The sequence below is a fragment of the Drosophila miranda genome, chromosome 3, assembly GCF_003369915.1.
Source record: "Drosophila miranda strain MSH22 chromosome 3, D.miranda_PacBio2.1, whole genome shotgun sequence".
Lineage (NCBI taxonomy): Eukaryota > Metazoa > Arthropoda > Insecta > Diptera > Drosophilidae > Drosophila > Drosophila miranda.
The window spans coordinates 20,219,922-20,241,482 of record NC_046676.1 but is presented as its reverse complement, the minus strand read 5'-3'; the positions used below and the strand labels follow the sequence as shown (position 1 = coordinate 20,241,482).

The window sequence follows — 21,561 nt, the reverse complement described above, 5'->3', positions numbered from 1 at the left end:
CATCTCAATAAACAGATATTTTTGAACTATTTTTTTTTTATTTTATACTATTTATTTAATAATGCACACTTTTTCACTTAAAGAGTTCTCTTCAGCCAGACTAATGGCCATAAAAAGCGAATCGTAATCGGTTGACCCATGCCAATGATTTTCGAGGCTTGGCTTTGTTTTAGGCTTAATACAATACCAATAAATAATATAAAATCTGAATGCCGCTTCATTCCCAAAGTTACTGCTGACGCTCTCTGTGCAGTTGCTCCGTCTCCATCCGCAAGACCTGAAAGATTTTCTGGATTAATATCTATCTGTGGATGAAATAGTTTGCGCTTACCCGAAATTCTTCCTGGATTTTGTCTGTGATGAGCTTCCGTGCCGTTGGTTCGGGCACTTGTCTCTTTTTTAGATCGTCGACGAAGTCATTCAGATCCATGGGTTGGCCGATATTTATAGTGACTCTTTTCCGCCACTGCAGCACGTAAGGTTCAACATTTGGCAGTACATCGTCCATGCCCTCGTGCCACATTGGCAGAATAATGGGCATTTTAGGGGACTCGTAGATAATGCGACCCACGCCCCACTTAAGTCGAATCTCCTGCTTCTCCATGTTCACCTTGCCCTCGGGAAACACATGAACCCACTGGCCCGCCGCGCACTTTTCGATGCACAGGTTGATGGCCTCCTGGTAGACACCGCAGCCGCGCACAACAGGAATACACTTGCCTGCAGAGAAGATCGGATCGGTTAGGATCATCAGTGGAAGATCATCAGTGAAGGGTTAGCCAGCTTACCGAACATGAAAAACATGGAGTGGTACTTGTTGGTAAAGCAGATATCGTGGGCTGCCATCGACCAACGAATGCGATTGGTGCTGCATGCTTGACGCAGTGGAAGTATGCCCCATATGCCGGGATCATCGAAACAGGAGTAGTGATTGGAGACGGTCAACAGCGGCACACCCTGGGGTCGCTTTGATATCATGTCGACAAGTCGTTCCTTGTTGTATACGCGGGTTTTGTTCATGAGCACTGTGTTAGACAATTAAAGAGAGGACAATCAGTAGATATCACCATATTCAGAGTTATGTAAAGACAAACAATTAATGGGGCACACGCTTGACCTTAATTGCATGCGAACACAGCGAGAGAAACCAGCTTAAGGCTTGGCAATTGGGAGAATCACGGTCAGGGGCTCTTCCAAGCTCCCAAATAATAGCCCGGCATATAACGAAGAGCAGTCAGTCATTGCCTTTTCACCGCATGTTGTAGGAGGTCGGGGTGTGCACGGGCATACTTACTCAGTAAAATCTTGCTGAAGATTCCGACTGCTGTGATCACAAATTGGCTGGCCAGCCACCAAACTCTCGACGGGCACCGCTGCTTTTGAAATATCCAATCGATGTTGTAGGGTATCTGCACGGCCGTGGGCATGTTCATCCGCGGATCCCTGTCGGACATCGTGGGTGGCTGTGGTGGTGGCTGCGCTGGCGGCTGTGATGGCGGCTGTGGCTGGAGTTGCTGATTGCTGAACACGGTAGGACTTGATTTGCGGGATAAGGCCGGACGTTGCTCCGTCTGCTCCTGCTTATGCAGTCCGGCCGTGGATCTCTCATCTGGCTCTGCACGGGTCTCTGGGGCTTGCTGGTATTGCTGTAAGGTAGGAAGAAGATTAAATACTTGAGCAATGTAATGGATATGACTATGGCTATGTCGAATGGTGTAACAAGCAAGCCTTGTGCTAACCATGGAAACCAATTTATCTTATCGGTGCTTACGGAGCTGAAAATACTGGAATGCTTTTGTTTTCGTTTAGCTCGCCTCGAACTGCTACGCATTTTGAATATTATTTGTAATTCTATTTGATAATAATGTCAATGAGAACCAAGTCGACCCCGGACTGAACTTTTTCTGGACTGCTTTGTGCCACAGGTCCTCAGCATGCGCAGTGGACGGCAGCGAAAGAGCGCAATGAAACTGCTGCATCCTCATCTCGTGGCGGCACAAAGAGCGCGATAAAAGAATTCAAATCGCAAGGCGGAACACAGCACTCACATTGTGGAACGGCACACTCACGGCTCATTCGGTTCGCAATTAATTTGTTTAGCCTTCAGTTGATGCAAGACATTTGTGCGTCGTCTTAATATCGAGTTCGCGCACGTAAGAAGAATTCTGTATTTGTTCAAGTGTACGACCAGACGGCGGGAACATTCAAGTTTAACTGATTTTCGTCTCTACGAAATATCTCAAGTTCAAATACGGAAAAAAGCACTGGTACGGGCTATACAACAAGGGCGTGAGAGAAAGAGACCCATACACCTGGTCTATAGATAGATAGAGATAGAGAGAAAGAGCACAACAGAGCAACAGTCAAGAGGGCGATTGTGCTCCGGCATTATCAGTTAGTAGCCAAAGTGTTGAACTAAGCACGTTTCGTTTCCACAAAAGACGTTCACAATGCACATATGTATACATACATATGTATGTTCATATACTCAGATAAGAAACGAAAGCTACGTAAGTCGGCATGAGGAGTGGATTTTGAATTGCGCGCCAAGTGTTGACATGAGCAGTGGTGGGGGTGAAATCAATCAATACCCTGTAAATCCAATAATAAATATTGCACCCTTTCCACTTACCCTCGCCGACAGAGCAAAGATGCTCCGATGTGGGCCATTTGCAGACGCCAGTGGCACGAGTTCCCAATAAAACCTCCGCGTGGCAGATGCCGCTGCACTCCTCACGTGCCTCAAGTCGCACAGTTTCGTACACACCGCCATCAACATGATGAATACTACTTAATACGAATGTGATATGGGCAGATTTTCAATTATTGCACCGTCTCGCTTTACATAACCGATTATTTATCCAAAAGATACACTTGCAAATTTTGGCAGTTCTTTTGTTCAGCCAGTTCCGCGTCTTCACCTGGCCATCGGCAGCGCGTTCAGACCCCCATGTTCGTACTGATGGGGGAACGGAACAGAACTTTACATGTGCGCATGTCCGTAGGTATTTGTATTGACAAAAGGCCGGAAAAAACGGCCAAGGCCAAAAGAAGCCTAGACAAATTGAAATTTAAATAAAAATAAGGCCGAATTTCACGGTAACAGCTGTTCGATTTTGGCCATTCACATCGCATGTTCGGAACATTTTACAGCACTAGCTGGAGTACACAACACTGAAGCAAGTGTGTTCGCTGAAATCTTAAGAAACTTGGTATGTAATCCATGAACTAGGGAAATCTGAATAAAAACTGATTTGAATCTACTATTTTAGAGCAAAGATGTCTCGCAGTGCTCGCCCACTTACTTCAGCACGCGTGCTCCACAAGATTAAGGCGCTGACCACCCCGCAGAGCAACGAAGGATATGTGGTCAACCGGAATCCCAGGAATCTGGAGAGGCTACGCATTGCGTACAAGCCCAGCGGCTACCACTTGGAGAAGCCGGGTCGTTCCTACTGGCACACGCTCGAGATCAACACCAGCGGTCGTTATGTCAGCGCCGACGTGAAGCACTACGAGAACGGCATCATTCTGAGCGCCACCACCGCCGAATGGGCCATCAAACAACAGCTGTACAAGACCAACGACACCTCAGCGTTTGTGAATCTTGGCCGTGTTCTGGCACACCGATGCCTTCAGTCGGGCATCACCGAAATGACATGCAATGTGGATGCTGTCGCCGGCAGCAAGCTTCAAAAATTGCTCCAAACCCTGCAGGACAATGGGGTATCATTCAAGGAGCCCACACGATTGAAGAACAACCAGCCCTGGGATGCGTACAGACAGGAAAAGCCTTGGGAGGTCTCGGAGCAATAAATTCCGGCCACCCCATTGCAAACAACCGCAACCAAATCAAAACAAAAATGAAAATCGTTTGGTTTTAGTTTTCGTCTCGTTTAGAATAAACGTTCATTTTTATGCTAATTAAAACAAAGCATTGTTTTATTTAGGACTGCGCTTATTCGTATTTGCTCTTGATGTCCTTCCAGAGTTTCTGCCAGCGAAAAAAGAGTAATTCTTTTATTCCCAACTCGTCTTACATAAGAGGAGTGCAACTTACGCCTTTGTTGATGGACTCGAACAGGGCAGTGGACGAGACATCGATGGCACGCTCGAAAAAGAATGTCGCCCCAATGATGGCCACGGCGTAGGTGGACGTGCGCTTAAACAGAGTATTGTAGATCACCTTCATTTTTTCAAATAGGTTTTTATAATTCCTGCCAAATTATTACGCTCGCACGCCAAATACACAGCTGATGATACTATCGATAGCATCGATTTTGTAAACGTGCACATTGAAAACTATCGAGGGGCGCCACTATCGATATCGATGGTTTGATACGCTGTGTCGGAAATATTTGAGATAAACAAGAAAAAGAAAGACCAGCTCAGACTCCTCCTCGTAGTGCCCAATTCCGTTTTAAAAATTGTATACAATGGTTGACCTCACAGACGCCGGCTCTCCGTTCCAGCAATCCATTCCGAATCTCGCCTTCTATGTGCCGGCTGTTGTTGTGTTTACTCTAGCAGGTAAGAGCTTCTATTCGCTACCCCACCCCCACTAAACCCCAACTTCCAAGCTCTCCACTCCACTGAAAAGCGGGTCAAAAGACTTTCACCAAGCAAGAAACTAGAATACCCGCACGCCCATCTGCCAACCACAGTCCTCGCCCAAGTTGTATGTTAGTTTGTTGTGTTGTTTCAGATTTACCCCCTTAGCTATCTTTTGTTGTGTTCCTATCTGTTGTATTTATGGTTTAGCATGATTTCTCCTGCATTTGGTAAGGTCTTACGTGTTCCTATCTAGCCATTTATTCAGGTTTTCTTGCGTACGTAGTCAAATTTGTGTTCTTTTATTGGCTGTGGGTTCGAAAGCGATAAGAGGGTCTGGTCTCTGGAGAGATAAGAGCCAGCCATTCACCATTCCCATAATTGTACATGCGTACAGTCCAAGGGGGGCCACAGCATGCTCGGGAAGAACGCATGTTAGAGACTTAATTAAATCCCAGTTTTATTTAGTAGTTGCACTGTTTTATCCCAGTTTGGTATCCTCTAGTTTTCGGTGCATGCTTTTTGGCCCCTATATGTACATCAGTTTGTACAGTTGTACCTGTGTCCGGGGGGACTGATAAGCGCCTCCTCGGGTTCGGAGGAGGAGACTCTTATCGCACACCTAACTTATTTTTACCGACTTCTTTGCGACTACCTTTTGAAAAATATGCTGACGAAGGCGCGAAAACAAAACGAAAAGCGCAGCGAAACTGAACCATATCTCCCTCCTCAATAAGAATGAATTATAAGCGACTGATTACACACGAGTGTCAATTTCTTTATATTACTTTTAATATGATTTTTAGTGATCGCTCAGTTCTCCTGAACAGCAGGAAGCCGCAGCACGTAAGCAAGTGGCGGTCAAGCGTCAAAATTATTACCAAAATTTCGTGTTTACTGGGCGGAATAGGCCAATAAATCGGAAGGGGATTATAAATTAGAGACGCGGGGGATAGCTGAATATAATATTGACCAAATAGGTATGGATATCCGAATATACAACGAACCAAACTATCAAGCGCGAACTGTTGTTGAATACCCGCGGGTTTGCCACGTTGAACCATCATTCTATTGGTTTGCTGTTGTGTGTTTTTGTTTGCCCTAACACCTCTCCCAAAGCGTCGTAAATTTGCGCGTTATTCCCCCCAGTAATTACACTCGAGGAAACACAATTATTTTAAGACATTGTAACCCTTCACCCTTCAGACGCGAACCGTTAAGGCAAGCCCCCAGCTCCACCCACAGCCACAGCAAAGAGTGTAGTGAAGCGAGCCCATTAGCCGCCACAAGTGACTTTAAGCAAAGAATGGCAGAGGATCCACTGAATCAGCAGGCATTCGCCCAGGATGTGGAGGCCGCGGCGGCAGCCGGTGGCCCCAACGGCTTCGCCGGCGCAGAACCAGGCCATCCCGACTTCAAAATGCCCAGTGCCGATGAGATCTGGAAGCTCGTCGAGAGCATGGACGGCATATCGGATGCAGAGCGCGAAGAGCTGCGCGAGAGCATATTCAACCCAAAGCCGCCATCGCCGGAGGAATTTATGCGCCAGTACGGACAGCCGGGCCACAGCTCTAGGGAATATATGATATTCTTCGTGATGTTGACCCTGATTCTGCTCGTCTTTGGTAAGCAAGCGGACGACACTGAACCGAACTGAAACTGAACAAATCGAACACTCATCGGATATTCTTTTGGTCTACGGTATCCACGTCTCCAGCTCTATAGCCGGGGAGTAGTGATAGGTGATAGGTGAGCGGTGATAGCGCAGGGGAATCGGTGAGAAGGGTGCCCTGCCAGAGCACTCACACAAACACGCACACACTCGTGAGCGATTTGGCTAGCATGTTTGCCTCGCTTTATAGGCGTTCGATTTTCGATAAGATAACTCCAATCCACCACGGAACAAAAATTGACAGTAGGCCCACGCGTTGATAGAGACAGTGTTGGATCGGGACCCATGCCGGCCAGAGGGCAGAAGTTGACTCGAAATTTGGACTTCCTTGGCCTGTAGTTCCCCCACCATGAGCTCGATTGTCGGCGCCGAGTCGGCGGGCATTGTCGAGCAGCTGAAACAATCTGTGGAGGCGATTGTGGCCAAGACAGGACCCAGCAGCAAATTCGCACAGGATCTGGTTAAGAAGATCGGCGATATGCAAAACAAATTGGAGTCGCTCACCGAGGCCGATCGGCACCTGTTCCTCCTGGAAATGAAGGGCAAATTCCAGGAGACCATTGAACGAATCGAGGATAGACTGACCCATCACGCACACATCGCTCAGACATACTCTAGTTCTATTGTGGCAGCAGTGATATTTCTCCTCGTCTCGATATTTGGTCTCGACTCATCCTCGATCATCCCCACTAGAACGATCATTAACCGCTTGCCTTTTCTCCCTTCCATTGCAGCTCTCTTTGGCTACAAGCTGTACAAGTCGCTGACGGAAAAGGAGCTCAAGAAGCAGGAGAAGTTGAAGAGCAAGCAGCAGAAGAAGGCAAAGAAGTCAAACTAACCCCCTGGCCGCGCGGAAATGCTGACAAACATATAGATTCTCCCGGAAATGTATCCTTTTCCATCTGTTAATCAATATAAAGGCCTAAAGGCCCAAAGGCCCTGTAAATGACAAAAATTATCGCGTACCAGTAAACGTAATAAATTAATTATACCACACAATTTATATGTAGAGCAATTTTAAAATTTCATGACAAATTCCATTATGGGCTTGGATCTCTGCATTAATTACCATTATAAACGCCATTAAGCCACGGGAATGGAATTCATGTCGTGACCGTGTTTACCTTCCACCCCAAACTTGTTGCTGGCAGATTTTCTAGCCAGGCTATTTTTGTCGGGCTTTCCGAATTCCGTCTTCGGTTGCCATGGAAAGTAAACAAATCATTTTGTCGAGTCCCTTTCCGTCAAACAAATAAGTAGTAATATCCAGTCGCCTCAGTACTCAGTCTCTCCGTTCAGTAGTCTGATTCAGACGTGTCGGCAAGCACTTAAAACAGAGATACACAATGTCGTACTCCAGCCGTAAGTATCCATATCCTATTGATGGGCAATTGTCGTTTTATGGCTGACTATAGTGTGATTACTTAGGCTTTGGCTTTGATTTCCATCTGCCCGATGAGGGTTGGTGCTATCCCAAGGACGACATGTTCTTTCGCCGGAGTGCCGAGTGGGTGCCATTGGAGAAAGCTGGCGTGGGCCGTTCTTTTGCTAACACGAACAGCGTGATATATCCCCGAATCACTGGCATGATTCCGCGCTATGGAGGACATGTTCCGGGCGAGATTTTCAAAGTTGGAACCACTTACGGACGCGCCACAGTCGACGCCAAGCGTTGGCTGGCCCTGCACCACGAATAAATCTTGATACATTTCTTCTAGAATAGAAAAATTTGCTGTGTTAAGCTTTGTAAAGCACCCAATAAATATTGTTTTGCGTTCATTTCAAATTGACCGGGCCAGCCATCAGGGTTGCTCTGATTTCGAAATTAGCTGGCTGCACCGAAAGCATTCGATAGGCAGAATTTGCCCATTCACGATTACAAGGCGAAAACGTAAACAAACCAAGACAAAGTTAGACATGACCTCTAATTTACTGAATATCTGTAGGCGTGGTTTTTACACGAGTTCTGTAAGACAGCAAATAATCCACAGTGAGACGCCCACCAAACGGATATGCATTGTGGGCGCCGGACCAGCCGGTTTTTATGCGGCCCAGTATCTGCTGAAGAACCTGGGTGACTGCGTTGTGGATATTGTTGAGAAGCTGCCGGTTCCCTTCGGTCTGGTGCGGTAAGAGGACCCATAGGCTAAAGAAAGGTGGTGGTGTTGTACATGTCGTTTCCAAACCCGAAAAGGGGCCCGAGGACGGAGCGCAAAATGCCATTCAAGTAGCCTGTAAGTACGAGTAGAAGGATATTATTGGTGTCGTGGCTTGTCGGGGAAACGCAACGCAGAGATGACTCACCGCCGACTTGGTCAAAGCTCCATGTGGGGCTGGCCGCCACAGAGGAAAGACATACAAGCACAAAGAAGCAGGCGAGCAGCGGAGCGCAACGGATCATCCACATCTTAGTGGCAACCAACGACTGTTGGTCGTCGGCTGGGCCTCTGAAGTTTTTATCTAAGCGTGGTCGCGTGTGTCTGGCAAGCACTTTGACACTTATCGACTAATGACATGTCCCATTATGCAAATCGACATTCCAGCTTTGGCGTTGCGCCTGATCATCCGGAGGTCAAGAACGTCATCAACACCTTCACGAAGACGGCCGAGCATCCGCGTCTTCGCTTCTTTGGCAATGTCAGCCTGGGCACGGATGTGAGCCTTCAGGAACTGAGGAACCAATACCACGCCGTTCTCCTCACCTATGGCTCCGACCAGGACCGGGAGTTGCAGCTGGACAGCGAGCAGCAGAGCCATGTGATATCTGCCCGCAAGTTTGTGGCCTGGTACAATGGGCTGCCGGGCGCAGAGCATCTGGAGCCAGACTTGAGCGGACGCGATGTGACGATTGTGGGTCAAGGCAATGTAGCAGTGGACGTGGCACGCATGCTTCTCGGTCCCCTAGATGCACTCAAAGTAAGACATTAGATGACTGTAGGCATTCATTATGCTCACTCTGATTTGGGGTAGTCCACAGACACGACGGAGTACGCCCTGGAGGCACTCTCTCGCAGCCAGGTGGAGCGGGTTCATCTTGTTGGACGGCGCGGTCCTCTGCAGGCTGCCTTCACCATTAAGGAGTTGCGCGAAATGCTCAAGTTGCCCAATGTTCAAACACGCTGGCGCTCGGACGATTTCTCGGGTAAGAAATCTGGCTATCATTTCAAGCTATGCACGACTGACACATTTGTTTCCAGGAATTGCCACACAGGTGGAGCAGCTGCAGCGTCCACGCAAGCGACTTACCGAACTGATGCTAAAGAGTCTAAACGATCAGGGAAAGAATTCATCTCCGGGCACAAAGCAGTTTCTGCCAATTTTCCTGCGTGCCCCAAAAGCTATCACTGAGGGCGAAATGGAATTCTCTGTCACAGAACTTCAGCAGGACGCCGCTGTTCCCACACATGCTACCGAACGTCTGCCAGCGAATTTGATTTTACGCAGCATTGGCTACAAGTCGAGTTGCGCTGACGCCGACATAAGTTTTGACTCCCGGCAAGGATATGTTCGCAATCGAGAGGGTCGCGTCCTGAAGGTGGACGCCACAGACAGCGTCGATGCTGGTTTGTATGTGGCAGGATGGTTGGGTACAGGACCAACTGGTGTTATATTAACCACAATGAGCGGCGCGTTTGCTGTGGCCAAAAATATCTGTGACGACATTGCATCCAATGCCTTAGACACGAGCTCATCAAAGCCTGGCTTCAAGGCGGACGACAAACGAGTGGTCACGTGGGACGGCTGGCGACGTATCGATGATTTCGAGATGGAAACGGGCAAGGCAAAGGGAAAGCCACGTGAGAAGGTAGTCAGCATAGCCGAAATGCTGCGAATTGCCGGTGTATAAAAATTCCGGTTATTGTGTTTCAATACAACCTTTGTTATTCTTTACAAAACTATTTAACTTTTAAGGATCTGTCATGAGAGACCTTTGTAAAGTATTGTTAATTCCATACTCATGATTAAAGATTTGTAAATTGCTCTAAGTGAACATTCAGAAACTAAAATTTGTTGTGTAAGAAAAATTGGCTTGTCATCATGATGAATGATACCATAACGCCGGAGCCGCATTTGGTGCCAGGGTAAGAAAGCAGGTGCGCACACCCATCCAGACTGATGTCTAACCACTATCCATTGTTGTGGCGCTCAGGTACACCGGCCACTGCACCCAGAACCGAGATCGCGTGGGCAAAACATATGGCAGACAGACGCACAAGTTGCTCATCGACCCGTGCATCTACCATGCACCGGAGCTGATCGTATTACCCATACACGCCAAGCAAGGAGTCAAGGATTATCCCACGGAGCATGAGCTGAAGGTGTTGCGTCGTCGTGAGGATCTGGTGGATGCTGTGTACCGGCATCCCATACTTCCAGGATATGCAGGCTTCGTCCCAAATATGGCCAGTCAAACTGGCAAGCGCTATGTGGCCGCTGCCTCGGCGGGTGTCGCCCAGCATGAGACGCTGATGGAGCTATATCGCTGCGAAAATCGAACACTTCGTCATCGCGATCTGTTGGAAAGCGGAAATGGACTCTTTGAACGCAAGCTGAATGAGCGTCTGGTGCGTATTCCATTCCCATAATATAATATCTTCCACTAAATATTTCTTCCCTCAGCTCCCGCAAGCGAGATACCGTTCGCCCCTCATTCCCGTCACCGGTCGCTCAAAGGGCGTCAAGGATGAAGAGTGTCCGCCCAGAGTGGATAAGCTACGCTACAGCAAGTTCACATCCCCGCACTTCCTGGAGGATGACGACGACGAGAAGTTTATAATCAATGGATATGCCGCCCATATACCCATGGCCGTTACCCGATTTGGCGAATCGAACCAGGTGCTCACCCATCGTGCCCTGTGCAGCTTCTCCGATTACATGTACAAGAGGAAGCGCGACGTTTGGTGCTGCGGCCAGGACTTGACCAGACCGGCAGTAACTTGTCCACCGGTGGGACAATTTGTGATTTATCACGACGACATCGGCATGGTTCCCAGCTACGCGGGTCATGTGCCGGGAGAGCTCTACAAGTTTGGACGTACCTATGGCAAGACAACAATCAATGCCAAGCGCTGGCTAGAAATTCACAGGGGTCTTACCGGTCTGCCAGAGGTGTCGAATCTCGACTACACTTATTAGAGAGTATACTTAAACTCATATATTATGTTACAAAATTGTAACGTCCAATAAACAATTGCTCTGCCTTGCGTATTTGTACGCTACTCGAACGCGGTCACACTCCCGATTGTTTTGCTTATCGATACGACAACAACATCCCTAGCTTTCTGCTTCTACGTCGTTTTGGTGGAAATAAGTTTTAATTGATTGTGTGTGTTAATAATAAACCAATTGCTCTCCATGCCGTGATCAATTGGTATCCAGTGCCTCAAGCGCCTGGCAACAATGTAAAAGCCACAGTCTCGGCATCGCAAACGGGGAAAATTTCCAAAAACGCTACAGGAAAAAATCTTAAGAATCGAAATCGAACAATTCAAACACACACACATAGTGCCGTTCTGTTCACACACTACAGTTGCAGTACAGTACCGCAGTGTGTGCGAGCGAGTCGAATAGTCGGTGGGAAGATAACATACATTTGTGTACCTACCTCTCTTTCAAGTGGTGAGTTGAATGAATGCCGATTATGCACCCTGCACGCAAACGGGCCCCGAGCAGCATATGAGTGCGACGATCAAGTGTAGTTTTCCCACTGCAGAGAAACGTGAAACCCCAAGAGATAGGTCAGAGATTATGGCAATGTCTCAGAATCTCTTAGCGCCCGTTGAGATAGGGTGTTTGTGTTTGATTTTTGGTGGCGGGAAATTAGCTCGAGTGTGCGCACAGGTCACGAAAAAGTCGTTGCGACCCGACCAACGGCTCTCAACTTGTTTATTAAAAGCGAACAAACGAATGAAAATAAAAACAAAAAAATATATGTATGTGTAATTTGTTGTAGCAGGTGAGATTTACGAGTGCATATTGAGTTCGGAGAGAGCTTTTCGAATGAGAACGAAAATAAGAATGGGAACGCATAGGAAACAGTGAAAAGCCGCCAAAATGGGTTGAGCATATTTTTCATCGATTTTCCCGGCCGAAATATGGAAATTTGTATTTACTTTGAATATTTAATTGCAGAACATTTAAGTGATGAGTGAAGAGGTGGCACCAAGCGTTGAGGACACGAAAATGTCCGACGAGGATGGCCCAAAGGATAAAGCTGATGAGTGCACGAGTGCGCCTTCTGCCAAGGACTCGGAAGACATGGAGCCGGCTGGGGATACGAAAAGTGGGCAGGTGGAGAATGAACAAAGTCCAACAGATAAGGAGAAACCGACCACGGTGGATATCAACACGCTGACTCCATCAACGCCTTCACACACGCCGCCACAGCTGCTGGCTACCGAAACGGCAGCAACAGCACCCGTCATACCAGAGAATATACTGTCTCCACCAAAGTCAGAAACACAAACTGATGAGACCAACACGGCCACATCGACGTCGTGCTCACCAGCATCCGATGGCCAGCATTCACCTGTGGGCGAACAGCCTCCGCCGGCACCAAAGCAGGAACAGCAAGAGGAGCCGTCAGCGGTCAATGGCTCTATACCAAAGTCGGGAAAACCGCTGGCCACAGCGTTAAGCAACAAAAAGCCCAATAAGTCGGCATCCACGTCACCGCGCGCCTCCCGATCTCGCAAACCGAAGGCATTGCCTATGTACGAAAGCGAGATCAGCGACAACAAAGTCGGCATTAAGCTGTGCATTAAAAAATCTGATGGTGTGGCTGGGGGAGACAGCACGCCGACAGTAACATCACCTCCCGTCCCCGTCCCTGCTGCTACCAAGCCGGCACGCAAGCGCGTTCGCAAGCCGAAGCAGCCGGACAGCGACGAGAGTGAATGTGAGCCGCGAAAGAAGAAGGTCTCGACGAGCAGTGCAGCAGAGGCGGTAGAAGGAGAAGCAGTCGAACAGAGTGCCTGGGCTGAGAGGCTTCCTGCGGAAGTCCTCTTCCAAGTAAGTCAAAGGCGCTGAAGACAACTAGCAGAAGGACTCAAGGTTGCTCTTTACTTTTAGATTTTCGAACACGTTATAGAGAAGGACGGCTGCCTGCCCACTCTCTTTCGCCTGGGACGTGTTTGCTCCCTGTGGCGGCAGGTTTCTCTTACCCCCTCACTGTGGCACACAATGGATCTGACCACATGGATCAAGGAGAAGTATCGCACTGAACTCAAACTCAAGTGGTTTGTGGATAACCGCTGCAGTGCCTGCACCGAGCTGAATGTTTGTAAGTGAAAAAAAACGTCAAGCCTGAACCTTTCTCTTTAGTTGAGAGTTTTTATCTGTTTGCAGCCAACTGGAAAATATCAGACATATCCATCAATTGCTTCCTCACCAAGTTGGCTGTCGGTTGTCCGAACTTAACTGGTATCACGCTGTCCGGCTGGAAAGGATTCACCTCAGACAATTTAACCTATTTGGTGGACAACATGAAGAAACTAGAAAGATTAGACTTGAGCTCCATTAACGTAAGATGCAGGTCAGCGCCGCGGAGGAAGCCAGCTAACGATGTTTTTTAAATCTACTTACAGCTTGAGATGAATGCCAGCAAGACCGCTGTTGGCATGGTCTCTCTGTGCAACGCGCTTCAGACCATTGGCAGTCGTCTAACTCATCTCCACTTGGCGCACAACCGTCTGGCGGGTATACCCCAGATAGTCGGCGTACTGTCGGTGTGTATGCAGTCTTCAGTAATAATAGGCTGTGGTAATCAATGATTTCCTTCCAGGCTCACTGTCCGAATCTGACGCTATTGGATCTCTCGAATGTGACCACGCAGGCCACATCTCACGGCGTGCTTCACATTGAGAAACTGCAGCATGGCTGCCAAAAGTTGAAGGTTCTGCGTGTGACAAACTCGCACATTACGCCGAGCATAGCTGGAATGCAGGAAGTTGTAAGCTTGGAAATTCAATCTTGTCACAAAGAAGTTACTCTAGGCTTTAAATATTTTTAGATGGACTCACCTGGCTTTCCAAATCTCGAAGAGCTCTCCGTGGCTGCAACGACAGATGAATCTCGCATCATTTGCGATGATCACCTACAGCGCCTACTGAAGAGCAGCTCCAAGCTGAAGCTGCTAGATGTGCGCAACTGTACTCGGTTGACGCACGAGAGCCTCATCCGGTTACCAGCCTGGGATATCAAGCATTTATACCTTTCAGGCTGCTCAGTTACGCGCGATGTGGGGTAAGTCCAATCCTCCTCGTTCCCACAGTTTGAGGTTTACTATTCCTTCTGGTTGTGTCTCGTAGGTCGGGTCTGGAACTCATTGCCTCCAAGTGGGCGCATAGTCTCATAGAACTGGACCTGGCCTGGGCAAATGTGCAGCAGCCGATAGACAATGCATTGCGCGCCCTTGCCGAAAAGGGGAGCGAGTGCCCATTGGCGTAAGTAATTGCGAATCCGAAAAATAACAGAAAAATCTCATTATTTTATCCCGTTCAGGCATTTGAATCTGTGTGGCTCGTCCGTTTCGGATGAGGCAGTCAAGGAAATACTCAAAAACTGCGCCAACATGAGCTCAATCAACCTGGCTTCATGTCGTGGACTGCCGCGCGGGGTCAAGCGTCTTATGCAAGGAGCGCAGCAGTTGCGCGAACTCCGCGAAGTTCTTGGGGTGCAGCTAAAAGACAGTCGCAGCAGTGGGAGCAACTAATCCAGTCAGTGTGCCAGTCAGTCACACATCGGTTTTATTGTTGAGCAAGCGGGCCACATTTAAATGTAATTTAAATGGTTGCTTCCACGCAGAAGAGTCGTTCGGCGATTTTTTTTTTTATGTAATGGTAGTCCGCGAAAATATTTCAATTGCAATGGCTTGCATCTTCCAATTATGCTTATCTTGTTTATAGGCGGTAGTGTGTAATAATTGTACTAGCTTAGTATACTAGGCGTTCCGTTCTCTTTCTCCATCCGAAACAAAAAAAGGAGCCGTTGAGAGACCACGCTGCAATCTTTTGTAAATGCAATATGTATTCATAATATAGTTGATTCGAATTTTTTGTAGAACGGCGAGTACCAACCACTTGCAAGGACGATTTAATGATTTTTTTTTTGTGTATGCATATACGATTCATTATTAGTAAGTCCAACTATTGTGTGTTTGTAAAGTATGTACGTATACAAGAATCTAGACTAAGTAAAAATTGTATTTCTCGAAATACATATTGATTTATTAACCATAAAGATAGTAGTCGTCAATTGAAAAGTCGATAAATAAGACAATTTGTAGAATGTTTTAACCCGATTGGAATGTACATATTGGCGTTTGAGAACGTTCTCATTGAAGGTTTTCAATATTAACCATTAATAAATACTATACCACACATAAATATTAATTAAATAACACAATTCAATTGTTAGGCATTATTTGTAGTTAAGAGAAGGCAATTAAAGGTACATTACATTTAATTTATAATAAACGCAAACACTTTCAATCTCTATTGTTTGTACTTATCTATTGCTGCTTCGTAAAAAATCCAATCCCTATCTCTCTTTCCGCACAAAAACCAAAGATTCTTCGAGTTTAATACATAATTTTATTCAAATATGCGGCTCACATCTACTCTTCACATATCCGGAGTCATCTCTTAGTTTTTCTTCAGATTATCAATGTCTTTAATGTATTCGGTGCCGACCTTCACAATGGCGGCGCCAGTTCCCAGTCCAACCAAAGTGGCGAGAAGAGCATTATCTTCAGCTAGAGATGATTTTAGTAGGGCCCAGGCCAGCACTGACCCCATACTGAACAGAACGCCGCCGAGGGCTGCATACGCCAGGCGCTTGTTTGACTTGACGTCCTTCAGGTGGGGACGACCGTAAATGTAGAAACCCGTGCCTACCGCAGACGAAATCAAGAACACATTAGTAAGGTCCTTTTTCGGCAACAGCTTGGGCACAATCTGAGGGTTCATAACATTGACCGATAGAGCTCCATAGCTGATCAGCCCATGCAGTGGTATGTAGTAGTTGAACACGTTTTCTTTGGTGAGCGGCTTCAAGCCTATTTTCTCGCACAAGCTGCACCCGTCGTTATTTTGTCCGCTGGCCATAATTTTTAGTGCAAATGCAAATTCAACGTAATATTATTTCGGCGATAGTGTCAGTCTTCTTTTTTTTTGTTATATAAAGATTTATCGTTAAAATATACTAAAATATACCGATTAATTTTAAAAATATACCGTAAATATACTGACGGATCCAAGTTCTTTTTTACATATTCCTCGTTTTTGATCTTCCGGCGAATATTATTAGCTATATAGAAAATTTAGCCATGCCCACATAGTTTTATCTAGTTAATTAACGTATTTTCTACTTAACTGGCTTATTTTAAACACTTGCTTTTAGTGCATTTTGACTAAAACAAGGCTTAAACAAAATAGTTCAACAAGAAAAATAGTCGCTATGTTGCGTGTAAGCCCTAGTATAGGCCTTGTATACCCTATTTTGTTAATTTTATATGAAGATGAAACGTGATTTATAAAGACCTTTTCTCAAATTGATATTCTTTAGACATATTCAAGTACATTATCAGTATCTTGTATATGTATATTTATCTCGATCCTGATACCTACGTAGTCTTGGATGACAAACATATTCACAATTCTATAACATCCATTTCCTCCAGGGTATGGGACTCATTGTTCTGAACCGGTTATGACGACTAATTCTTGGTTATTCTTTCTTCCGTCGAATATTCCCAGCTATATAGATCTCTCAGTTTTGCCCAGATAATTTTATATGATTGCTGAATCAATTTTGATCCGGATTAACTACTCCCATTTGTTGTATTTTGACTAAAACAAAGTTTGTTGTCTAGCGGTTAAGCGAGAGGCTTACCCGATTCTGAGAGAGAGCAAAAACGAGAGCCTTAACCGGTTTGAAGAGAGTCGAGCAGGGCGCGCCAAGGATTTAAATTCAATATAAACCTTTGAAAATTAAATTTTAACAGATGAAGTAGCCCTGGCGATTTTATCGACAAAACTCAGCCCTGAACCACAGCTGTTTTCAAACCGCATACAAAAACTGAGTGGCATCACTAGCCGGCGCTGGAGAAGGAGGAGACCAAGAGAAAGAGAGAAGGAGGAAAGAATTTAGAGAGAAAGAGAGAGAAATAGGTGCGAAAAATTTCGGACTTGGTTGGAAATTCCTAGATTTCGATTTGTAGAGGGCCAATAATTAGTGAATAGACAGCAGCATCACTAAATGTGCGTGCCTCATATGCAGCAGCCATCGATTACAGTCGCAACCGCATCCTCCTCGTGAAGGAACTTCAAACATAACACAAAAACACAGCCAGCGCCAGCCCAGCTCCGCGGAAGACATGTTGACGCACAAGACTTGTCAGGCACGGAAAAAGATGCAGGTGAGTGGGGAAACAGAATGGCCTTATCAGAACGTGGAAGGCGAGGAGAAAATTGAGTTTACAAAGCGCCCTATTCTCTAGGTTTCCTTCGTGATACGAGACGCCGAGGAGAAACAGCATCGGAATGGTGTCAATTCGTTGCAGCTAGACCCGAACAATGGCAAATTGTATTCGGCCGGACGTGATGCGATCATCCGGGTTTGGAACACGCGCTCGGAGTCCAGCGAGAAGTACATACAGTCGATGGAACATCACAATGATTGGGTCAACGACATAGTGCTCTGCTGCAACGGAAGGAACCGTAAGTCGGATAATGGATAATGAGCCATTATAGTGAATATAATGTCTAACCATTTGTCCATTCAGTTATCAGCGCCAGTTGTGATACCACGGTGAAGGTGTGGAATGCTCAGAAAGGCTTCTGCATGTCGACCCTCAGAACACATCGCGACTATGTCCAGGCTCTGGCCTATGCCAAGGATCGGGAGCAAGTAGCCAGCGCTGGGCTAGACAAGGCGATATTCCTGTGGGATGTCAACACACTAACAGCGCTAACTGCCAGCAACAACACCGTTACAACCTCTAGTCTGACTGGGTCAAAGGATTCGATCTATAGCCTGGCCATGAATCCCTCTGGCACCGTAATTGTGAGCGGATCCACCGAGAATATACTGCGAATATGGGATCCGAGAACCTGTATGCGAAGCATGAAGCTCCGAGGACACACGGAAAACGTTCGCTGCCTTGTAGTCTCCCCCGACGGCAACCAGGTTGTATCCGGAAGCTCTGATGGCACCATCAAGGTCTGGAATTTGGGCCAACAACGCTGCGTTCAGACCATACACGTACACAAGGAGGGCGTGTGGTCGTTGCTAATGAGCGAGAACTTCCAATACATAATATCGGGGAGCAGGGATCAAAATATTATTGTGACAGAGATGCGTAATCCCAGCAACAAGACGCTCGTATGCGAGGAGAAGGCGCCTGTGCTCAGTCTGGGCTACAACATGGACAAGACTGGCGTGTGGGCCACCACCTGGAATTCGGACATTCGCTGTTGGAAACTGCCCATGTACGATAGGGGCACACTGAACTCGTCAGGCGGTTTGGATGCACAGTGGACGCAAGGTGGCACGGAGCTGGCTTGCATCAAGGGCGGGGCCGCCATCAAGGAGTGTACTGTGCTGAACGACAAGCGTTATATATTAACGAAAGACTCCCAGGATCAAGTCGTGCTCTACGACGTTCTAAGAGTGGTCAAGAAGGACACTCTGGGCCCAATCGACTACGAGGCGGAGGTGAAAAAGCGCAACAAGCAAGTCTACATTCCAAATTGGTTCACAGTGGATCTCAAAACTGGGGTGAGTTACTCCTTTACTTTACCTTGTAATACCAACATTATAACCTCTCTATATGATATCTCTCACTGCAGATGCCAACGATTGTTTTGGGTCAGGAGGAGGTCGATTGCTTCTCGGCTTGGGTGTCTATCGAGGCCGGACTGCCGGAGTGCGTCGATCCCACAACAGAGATAAAGGTATGAAAGGTATAAATTTCTGATGGAATGTCCTGATTTTAACTCAATTGTGCAGATAAACTATGGGAAATTACTCTTGGAGGCACTGCTCGAGTACTGGAAACCACCGCATAGCATACCGCAAAACGAATTGGAGCCGGACATGCAAGGCAACGGCTACTTTCAAGTGCCCAAACATACACCAGTCATATTCAGGTGAGTCGCATAGTATTCCATTCGCTACAAGTATTCTCATATTGTGACTATCCAATAGCGAGGTGGGCGGGCGGACTGTCTGCCGTCTGTTGGTCCGCGACGCAGCGGGCGACAGCGAATGCACTCTGCTACATGAGACAGCACCGCAGTGGGTTACCGATGTGGTGATTGAGAAGAACATTCCCAAGTTCCTCAAAATACCGTTCTTCCTGCAGCCGCACCCACAGATGACCAAGCCAGAGCGCACCAAGAAGGTAGAGTCAAATGGTGGTAGTATGGCACTCATATGAAATTATGCTTTACCTTTCATTTGTGCAGGATCGCCTGGTGGCCAACGAGTTCATTCAGTGCCGCAAGGTGTGCGAGCATGTGCTCGAGAAGGTGCTCAATGCAGAGACAACCCCAAGCGGGGCCAACGCAAACAATTCATTGCAGAACAGCCAAAGCGACGGCAACTCGGAAGGCTCACAGCTGCCAGCGGAGGAACGCATCGAACTGTCGTGCAACGATGTGGTAAGTTGAGCGATCCCTTTATCGCTTCTGTGTATATTCTATTGCCATTCCATTGTTAACTTAGGTCGTGGACCCCAACATGGACCTGCGTACGGTGCGTCACTTCATCTGGAAGCAATCAACAGATCTTACATTTCAATACAAAACAAAGCAGAACTTCAATTACGACGGTAAGACCACTCAAATGCGATCTGATTAGGTCCATCTGTAAGTCCAGTCTGTTCACTCAACAGGTTCGATCGGAGATAGTCTGGAGCGCGTCACGCGAAAGTATTGAGCGACGGCATGGAATCTCTCTCTCCTAGCCGATTCCCGCTAAATTGAAAGATTTAAGCTGTAGTTTGTTCGATTAACCATTTGTATGTATTTTGCAATGTATTTTAAATTACTTTGTCCTGTGGACTAACCATTTAAGAAGGAATCTGTTTAAACATTTATTTTATTTAAATGCACCAGGGTGCTATTTGTTTGCTCTGTTTAGGAATTATTATATACTTCAGATTCAGACTTAAAAGAGATTAAGTTTGCGACACAACACACAAGTAGATAATCCGCAGACATACCATTTACATTATCTGGCATCGCATCTGAAAACATTTAGATCTAGAGAATTGCGCATATATGTATGTAATATTCACATTTGTTTTACACTAGGTTTATATATATATATATATATATAAATACATATATACATAGAACATATATTATATATTTAATTATAAGTAATCTGTTAAAAAATACAAAAATCAATGCAATCGTAGAAAACCAACCTATAAAACGCTCTATGCAAGCCAATTTGTACATAAGTAACAAACAAACAAATCAAAGGAAAGATGATACAATTGAAAATCAATTAAAGTTATTATTAAAACTATTTGGAAATCAAGCTTGGCTTTCTTCCCTTATGCCACTTTAAATATTATTTATCATCTCTCGGACGCGACGCCGTCTGATGCGAGCCGTCCTCGAGTAGGACTCCATGGTGGTCAGAATAACGAACAACTGTTGCTTCAGCGTCGAAGGTATCATATAGTTGCTGACCAGCCTTCGAGGTGAATTGCTCGTGCGATTTAGATAGCGCGCAAGCAGCCAAAGACAGGTGTCCTTGAGTTTGCGCATCGGGAAATGGATGTTCACCTGGCTGCGTACATCGCACAGCTCCTCGGGATGTTGAGGGTTCTTTGGAACGCGCATGGGAACGGGCACAAATATGCGCCTGGACTTGACGTGCATCCGCTCGCCTGTGTAGTAGTCGCGGAAGAGCCAAGTGTGCGTGTTGTACGTGTTGACGCGCACCTCCTCGAACGGCTTCAGGCTGAGATACATGTTCTCCGTATCGCGGTCGCACACCCAATAGAGATCAACAGTGCGATTTGTTGTGTTGACAAATAGCACAAAGACCTCTACAAGCTCGGCGGCTGGTGGAGGATGCAGCGCGTGCGGATTGCCACGATTGTTATGTGCAATCTGCAGCGCCATCTCCAGCAGGGTGCTAAGCCGATCAGTAATAGCTATGATATCAATTTTTAATGTTTTTTTCTCCAACTACCACAATGAGTATAGATAAAAATGTCTGGTCTTATCAATTTGTGGCAAAATTTTTGGCGAAATACGGTCTTGTGAAATTCACCAGTGTGGCAGCACTTGACTTTTTCCTAACAATCGATACTTGGC

The 21,561-nt window shown here is 46.6% G+C and overlaps 12 protein-coding genes across 17 annotated transcripts; 7 read left to right on the top strand and 5 right to left on the bottom strand.

Annotated features, from left to right (window-relative positions):
- Positions 1–18: 18 nt before the first annotated feature.
- Positions 19–3,089, bottom strand: LOC117185795 (tafazzin homolog). Of its 3 annotated transcripts, none has more exons than XM_033392081.1 (5): positions 2,633–3,089; positions 1,295–1,646; positions 789–1,025; positions 332–720; positions 19–277 (listed from the first exon to the last, which is right to left on the bottom strand). In XM_033392081.1, the coding sequence occupies exons 1-5, from the start codon at positions 2,777–2,779 to the stop codon at positions 230–232; spliced, it is 1,173 nt and encodes a 390-aa protein (XP_033247972.1). In that variant the 5' UTR covers positions 2,780–3,089; the 3' UTR covers positions 19–229. The 3 variants fall into 3 exon arrangements, with proteins under 3 accessions (XP_033247972.1, XP_033247973.1, XP_033247974.1); XM_033392082.1 differs by lacking the exon at positions 2,633–3,089 and adding an exon at positions 1,772–1,876; XM_033392083.1 differs by lacking the exon at positions 2,633–3,089 and adding an exon at positions 1,740–1,757.
- A 17-nt stretch (positions 3,090–3,106) lies between these two features.
- LOC108158917 (39S ribosomal protein L18, mitochondrial) lies at positions 3,107–3,930 on the top strand. Its single transcript, XM_017291715.2, has 2 exons — positions 3,107–3,212; positions 3,273–3,930. Exon 2 carries the CDS (start codon positions 3,280–3,282, stop codon positions 3,814–3,816), a length of 537 nt encoding a protein of 178 aa, XP_017147204.1. The 5' UTR covers positions 3,107–3,212; positions 3,273–3,279; the 3' UTR covers positions 3,817–3,930.
- LOC108158923 (cytochrome b-c1 complex subunit 9) lies at positions 3,873–4,271 on the bottom strand. The gene is made up of 2 exons (XM_017291726.2): positions 4,061–4,271; positions 3,873–3,994 (listed from the first exon to the last, which is right to left on the bottom strand). The coding sequence occupies exons 1-2, from the start codon at positions 4,190–4,192 to the stop codon at positions 3,959–3,961; spliced, it is 168 nt and encodes a 55-aa protein (XP_017147215.1). The 5' UTR covers positions 4,193–4,271; the 3' UTR covers positions 3,873–3,958.
- Positions 4,272–4,338: 67 nt separating this feature from the next.
- Positions 4,339–7,226, top strand: LOC108158920. 4 transcript variants are annotated; one of them, XM_017291720.2, is made up of 3 exons: positions 4,448–4,530; positions 5,758–6,176; positions 6,958–7,226. In XM_017291720.2, the coding sequence occupies exons 2-3, from the start codon at positions 5,858–5,860 to the stop codon at positions 7,059–7,061; spliced, it is 423 nt and encodes a 140-aa protein (XP_017147209.1). In that variant the 5' UTR covers positions 4,448–4,530; positions 5,758–5,857; the 3' UTR covers positions 7,062–7,226. The 4 variants fall into 4 exon arrangements, with proteins under 4 accessions (XP_017147212.1, XP_017147209.1, XP_017147208.1 ...); XM_017291719.2 differs by lacking the exon at positions 4,448–4,530 and adding an exon at positions 5,321–5,397; XM_017291723.2 differs by lacking the exon at positions 5,758–6,176 and having other exon boundaries at positions 4,339–4,530.
- Positions 7,227–7,444: 218 nt separating this feature from the next.
- LOC108158921 lies at positions 7,445–8,013 on the top strand. The gene is made up of 2 exons (XM_017291724.2): positions 7,445–7,585; positions 7,652–8,013. The coding sequence occupies exons 1-2, from the start codon at positions 7,570–7,572 to the stop codon at positions 7,918–7,920; spliced, it is 285 nt and encodes a 94-aa protein (XP_017147213.1). The 5' UTR covers positions 7,445–7,569; the 3' UTR covers positions 7,921–8,013.
- A 70-nt stretch (positions 8,014–8,083) lies between these two features.
- LOC108158913 (NADPH:adrenodoxin oxidoreductase, mitochondrial) lies at positions 8,084–10,214 on the top strand. Its single transcript, XM_017291711.2, has 4 exons — positions 8,084–8,352; positions 8,767–9,139; positions 9,194–9,365; positions 9,421–10,214. Exons 1-4 carry the CDS (start codon positions 8,141–8,143, stop codon positions 10,068–10,070), a joined length of 1,407 nt encoding a protein of 468 aa, XP_017147200.1. The 5' UTR covers positions 8,084–8,140; the 3' UTR covers positions 10,071–10,214.
- Positions 8,135–8,659, bottom strand: LOC108158922. The gene is made up of 2 exons (XM_017291725.2): positions 8,528–8,659; positions 8,135–8,455 (listed from the first exon to the last, which is right to left on the bottom strand). Exons 1-2 carry the CDS (start codon positions 8,628–8,630, stop codon positions 8,370–8,372), a joined length of 189 nt encoding a protein of 62 aa, XP_017147214.1. The 5' UTR covers positions 8,631–8,659; the 3' UTR covers positions 8,135–8,369.
- LOC108158916 (UPF0605 protein GA14893) lies at positions 10,214–11,448 on the top strand. Its single transcript, XM_017291714.1, has 3 exons — positions 10,214–10,305; positions 10,374–10,788; positions 10,844–11,448. Exons 1-3 carry the CDS (start codon positions 10,262–10,264, stop codon positions 11,357–11,359), a joined length of 975 nt encoding a protein of 324 aa, XP_017147203.1. The 5' UTR covers positions 10,214–10,261; the 3' UTR covers positions 11,360–11,448.
- Positions 11,449–11,488: 40 nt separating this feature from the next.
- On the top strand, positions 11,489–15,712 carry LOC108158911 (F-box/LRR-repeat protein 6). Its single transcript, XM_017291705.2, has 9 exons — positions 11,489–11,842; positions 12,356–13,234; positions 13,295–13,505; positions 13,571–13,746; positions 13,810–13,950; positions 14,007–14,174; positions 14,235–14,467; positions 14,533–14,667; positions 14,726–15,712. Exons 2-9 carry the CDS (start codon positions 12,368–12,370, stop codon positions 14,934–14,936), a joined length of 2,142 nt encoding a protein of 713 aa, XP_017147194.1. The 5' UTR covers positions 11,489–11,842; positions 12,356–12,367; the 3' UTR covers positions 14,937–15,712.
- Positions 15,713–15,796: 84 nt separating this feature from the next.
- On the bottom strand, positions 15,797–16,408 carry LOC108158919. Its single transcript, XM_017291718.2, has one exon. The coding sequence runs from the start codon at positions 16,327–16,329 to the stop codon at positions 15,868–15,870; it is 462 nt and encodes a 153-aa protein (XP_017147207.1). The 5' UTR covers positions 16,330–16,408; the 3' UTR covers positions 15,797–15,867.
- An 855-nt stretch (positions 16,409–17,263) lies between these two features.
- Positions 17,264–20,335, top strand: LOC117187931 (WD repeat-containing protein 48 homolog). Its single transcript, XM_033390911.1, has 9 exons — positions 17,264–17,642; positions 17,724–17,943; positions 18,009–19,003; positions 19,075–19,179; positions 19,235–19,374; positions 19,433–19,628; positions 19,693–19,887; positions 19,952–20,057; positions 20,121–20,335. Exons 1-9 carry the CDS (start codon positions 17,601–17,603, stop codon positions 20,162–20,164), a joined length of 2,043 nt encoding a protein of 680 aa, XP_033246802.1. The 5' UTR covers positions 17,264–17,600; the 3' UTR covers positions 20,165–20,335.
- Positions 20,225–21,497, bottom strand: LOC117187932 (protein Vhl). Its single transcript, XM_033390929.1, has one exon. The coding sequence runs from the start codon at positions 21,364–21,366 to the stop codon at positions 20,800–20,802; it is 567 nt and encodes a 188-aa protein (XP_033246820.1). The 5' UTR covers positions 21,367–21,497; the 3' UTR covers positions 20,225–20,799.
- Between the last annotated feature and the right edge of the window lie 64 nt (positions 21,498–21,561).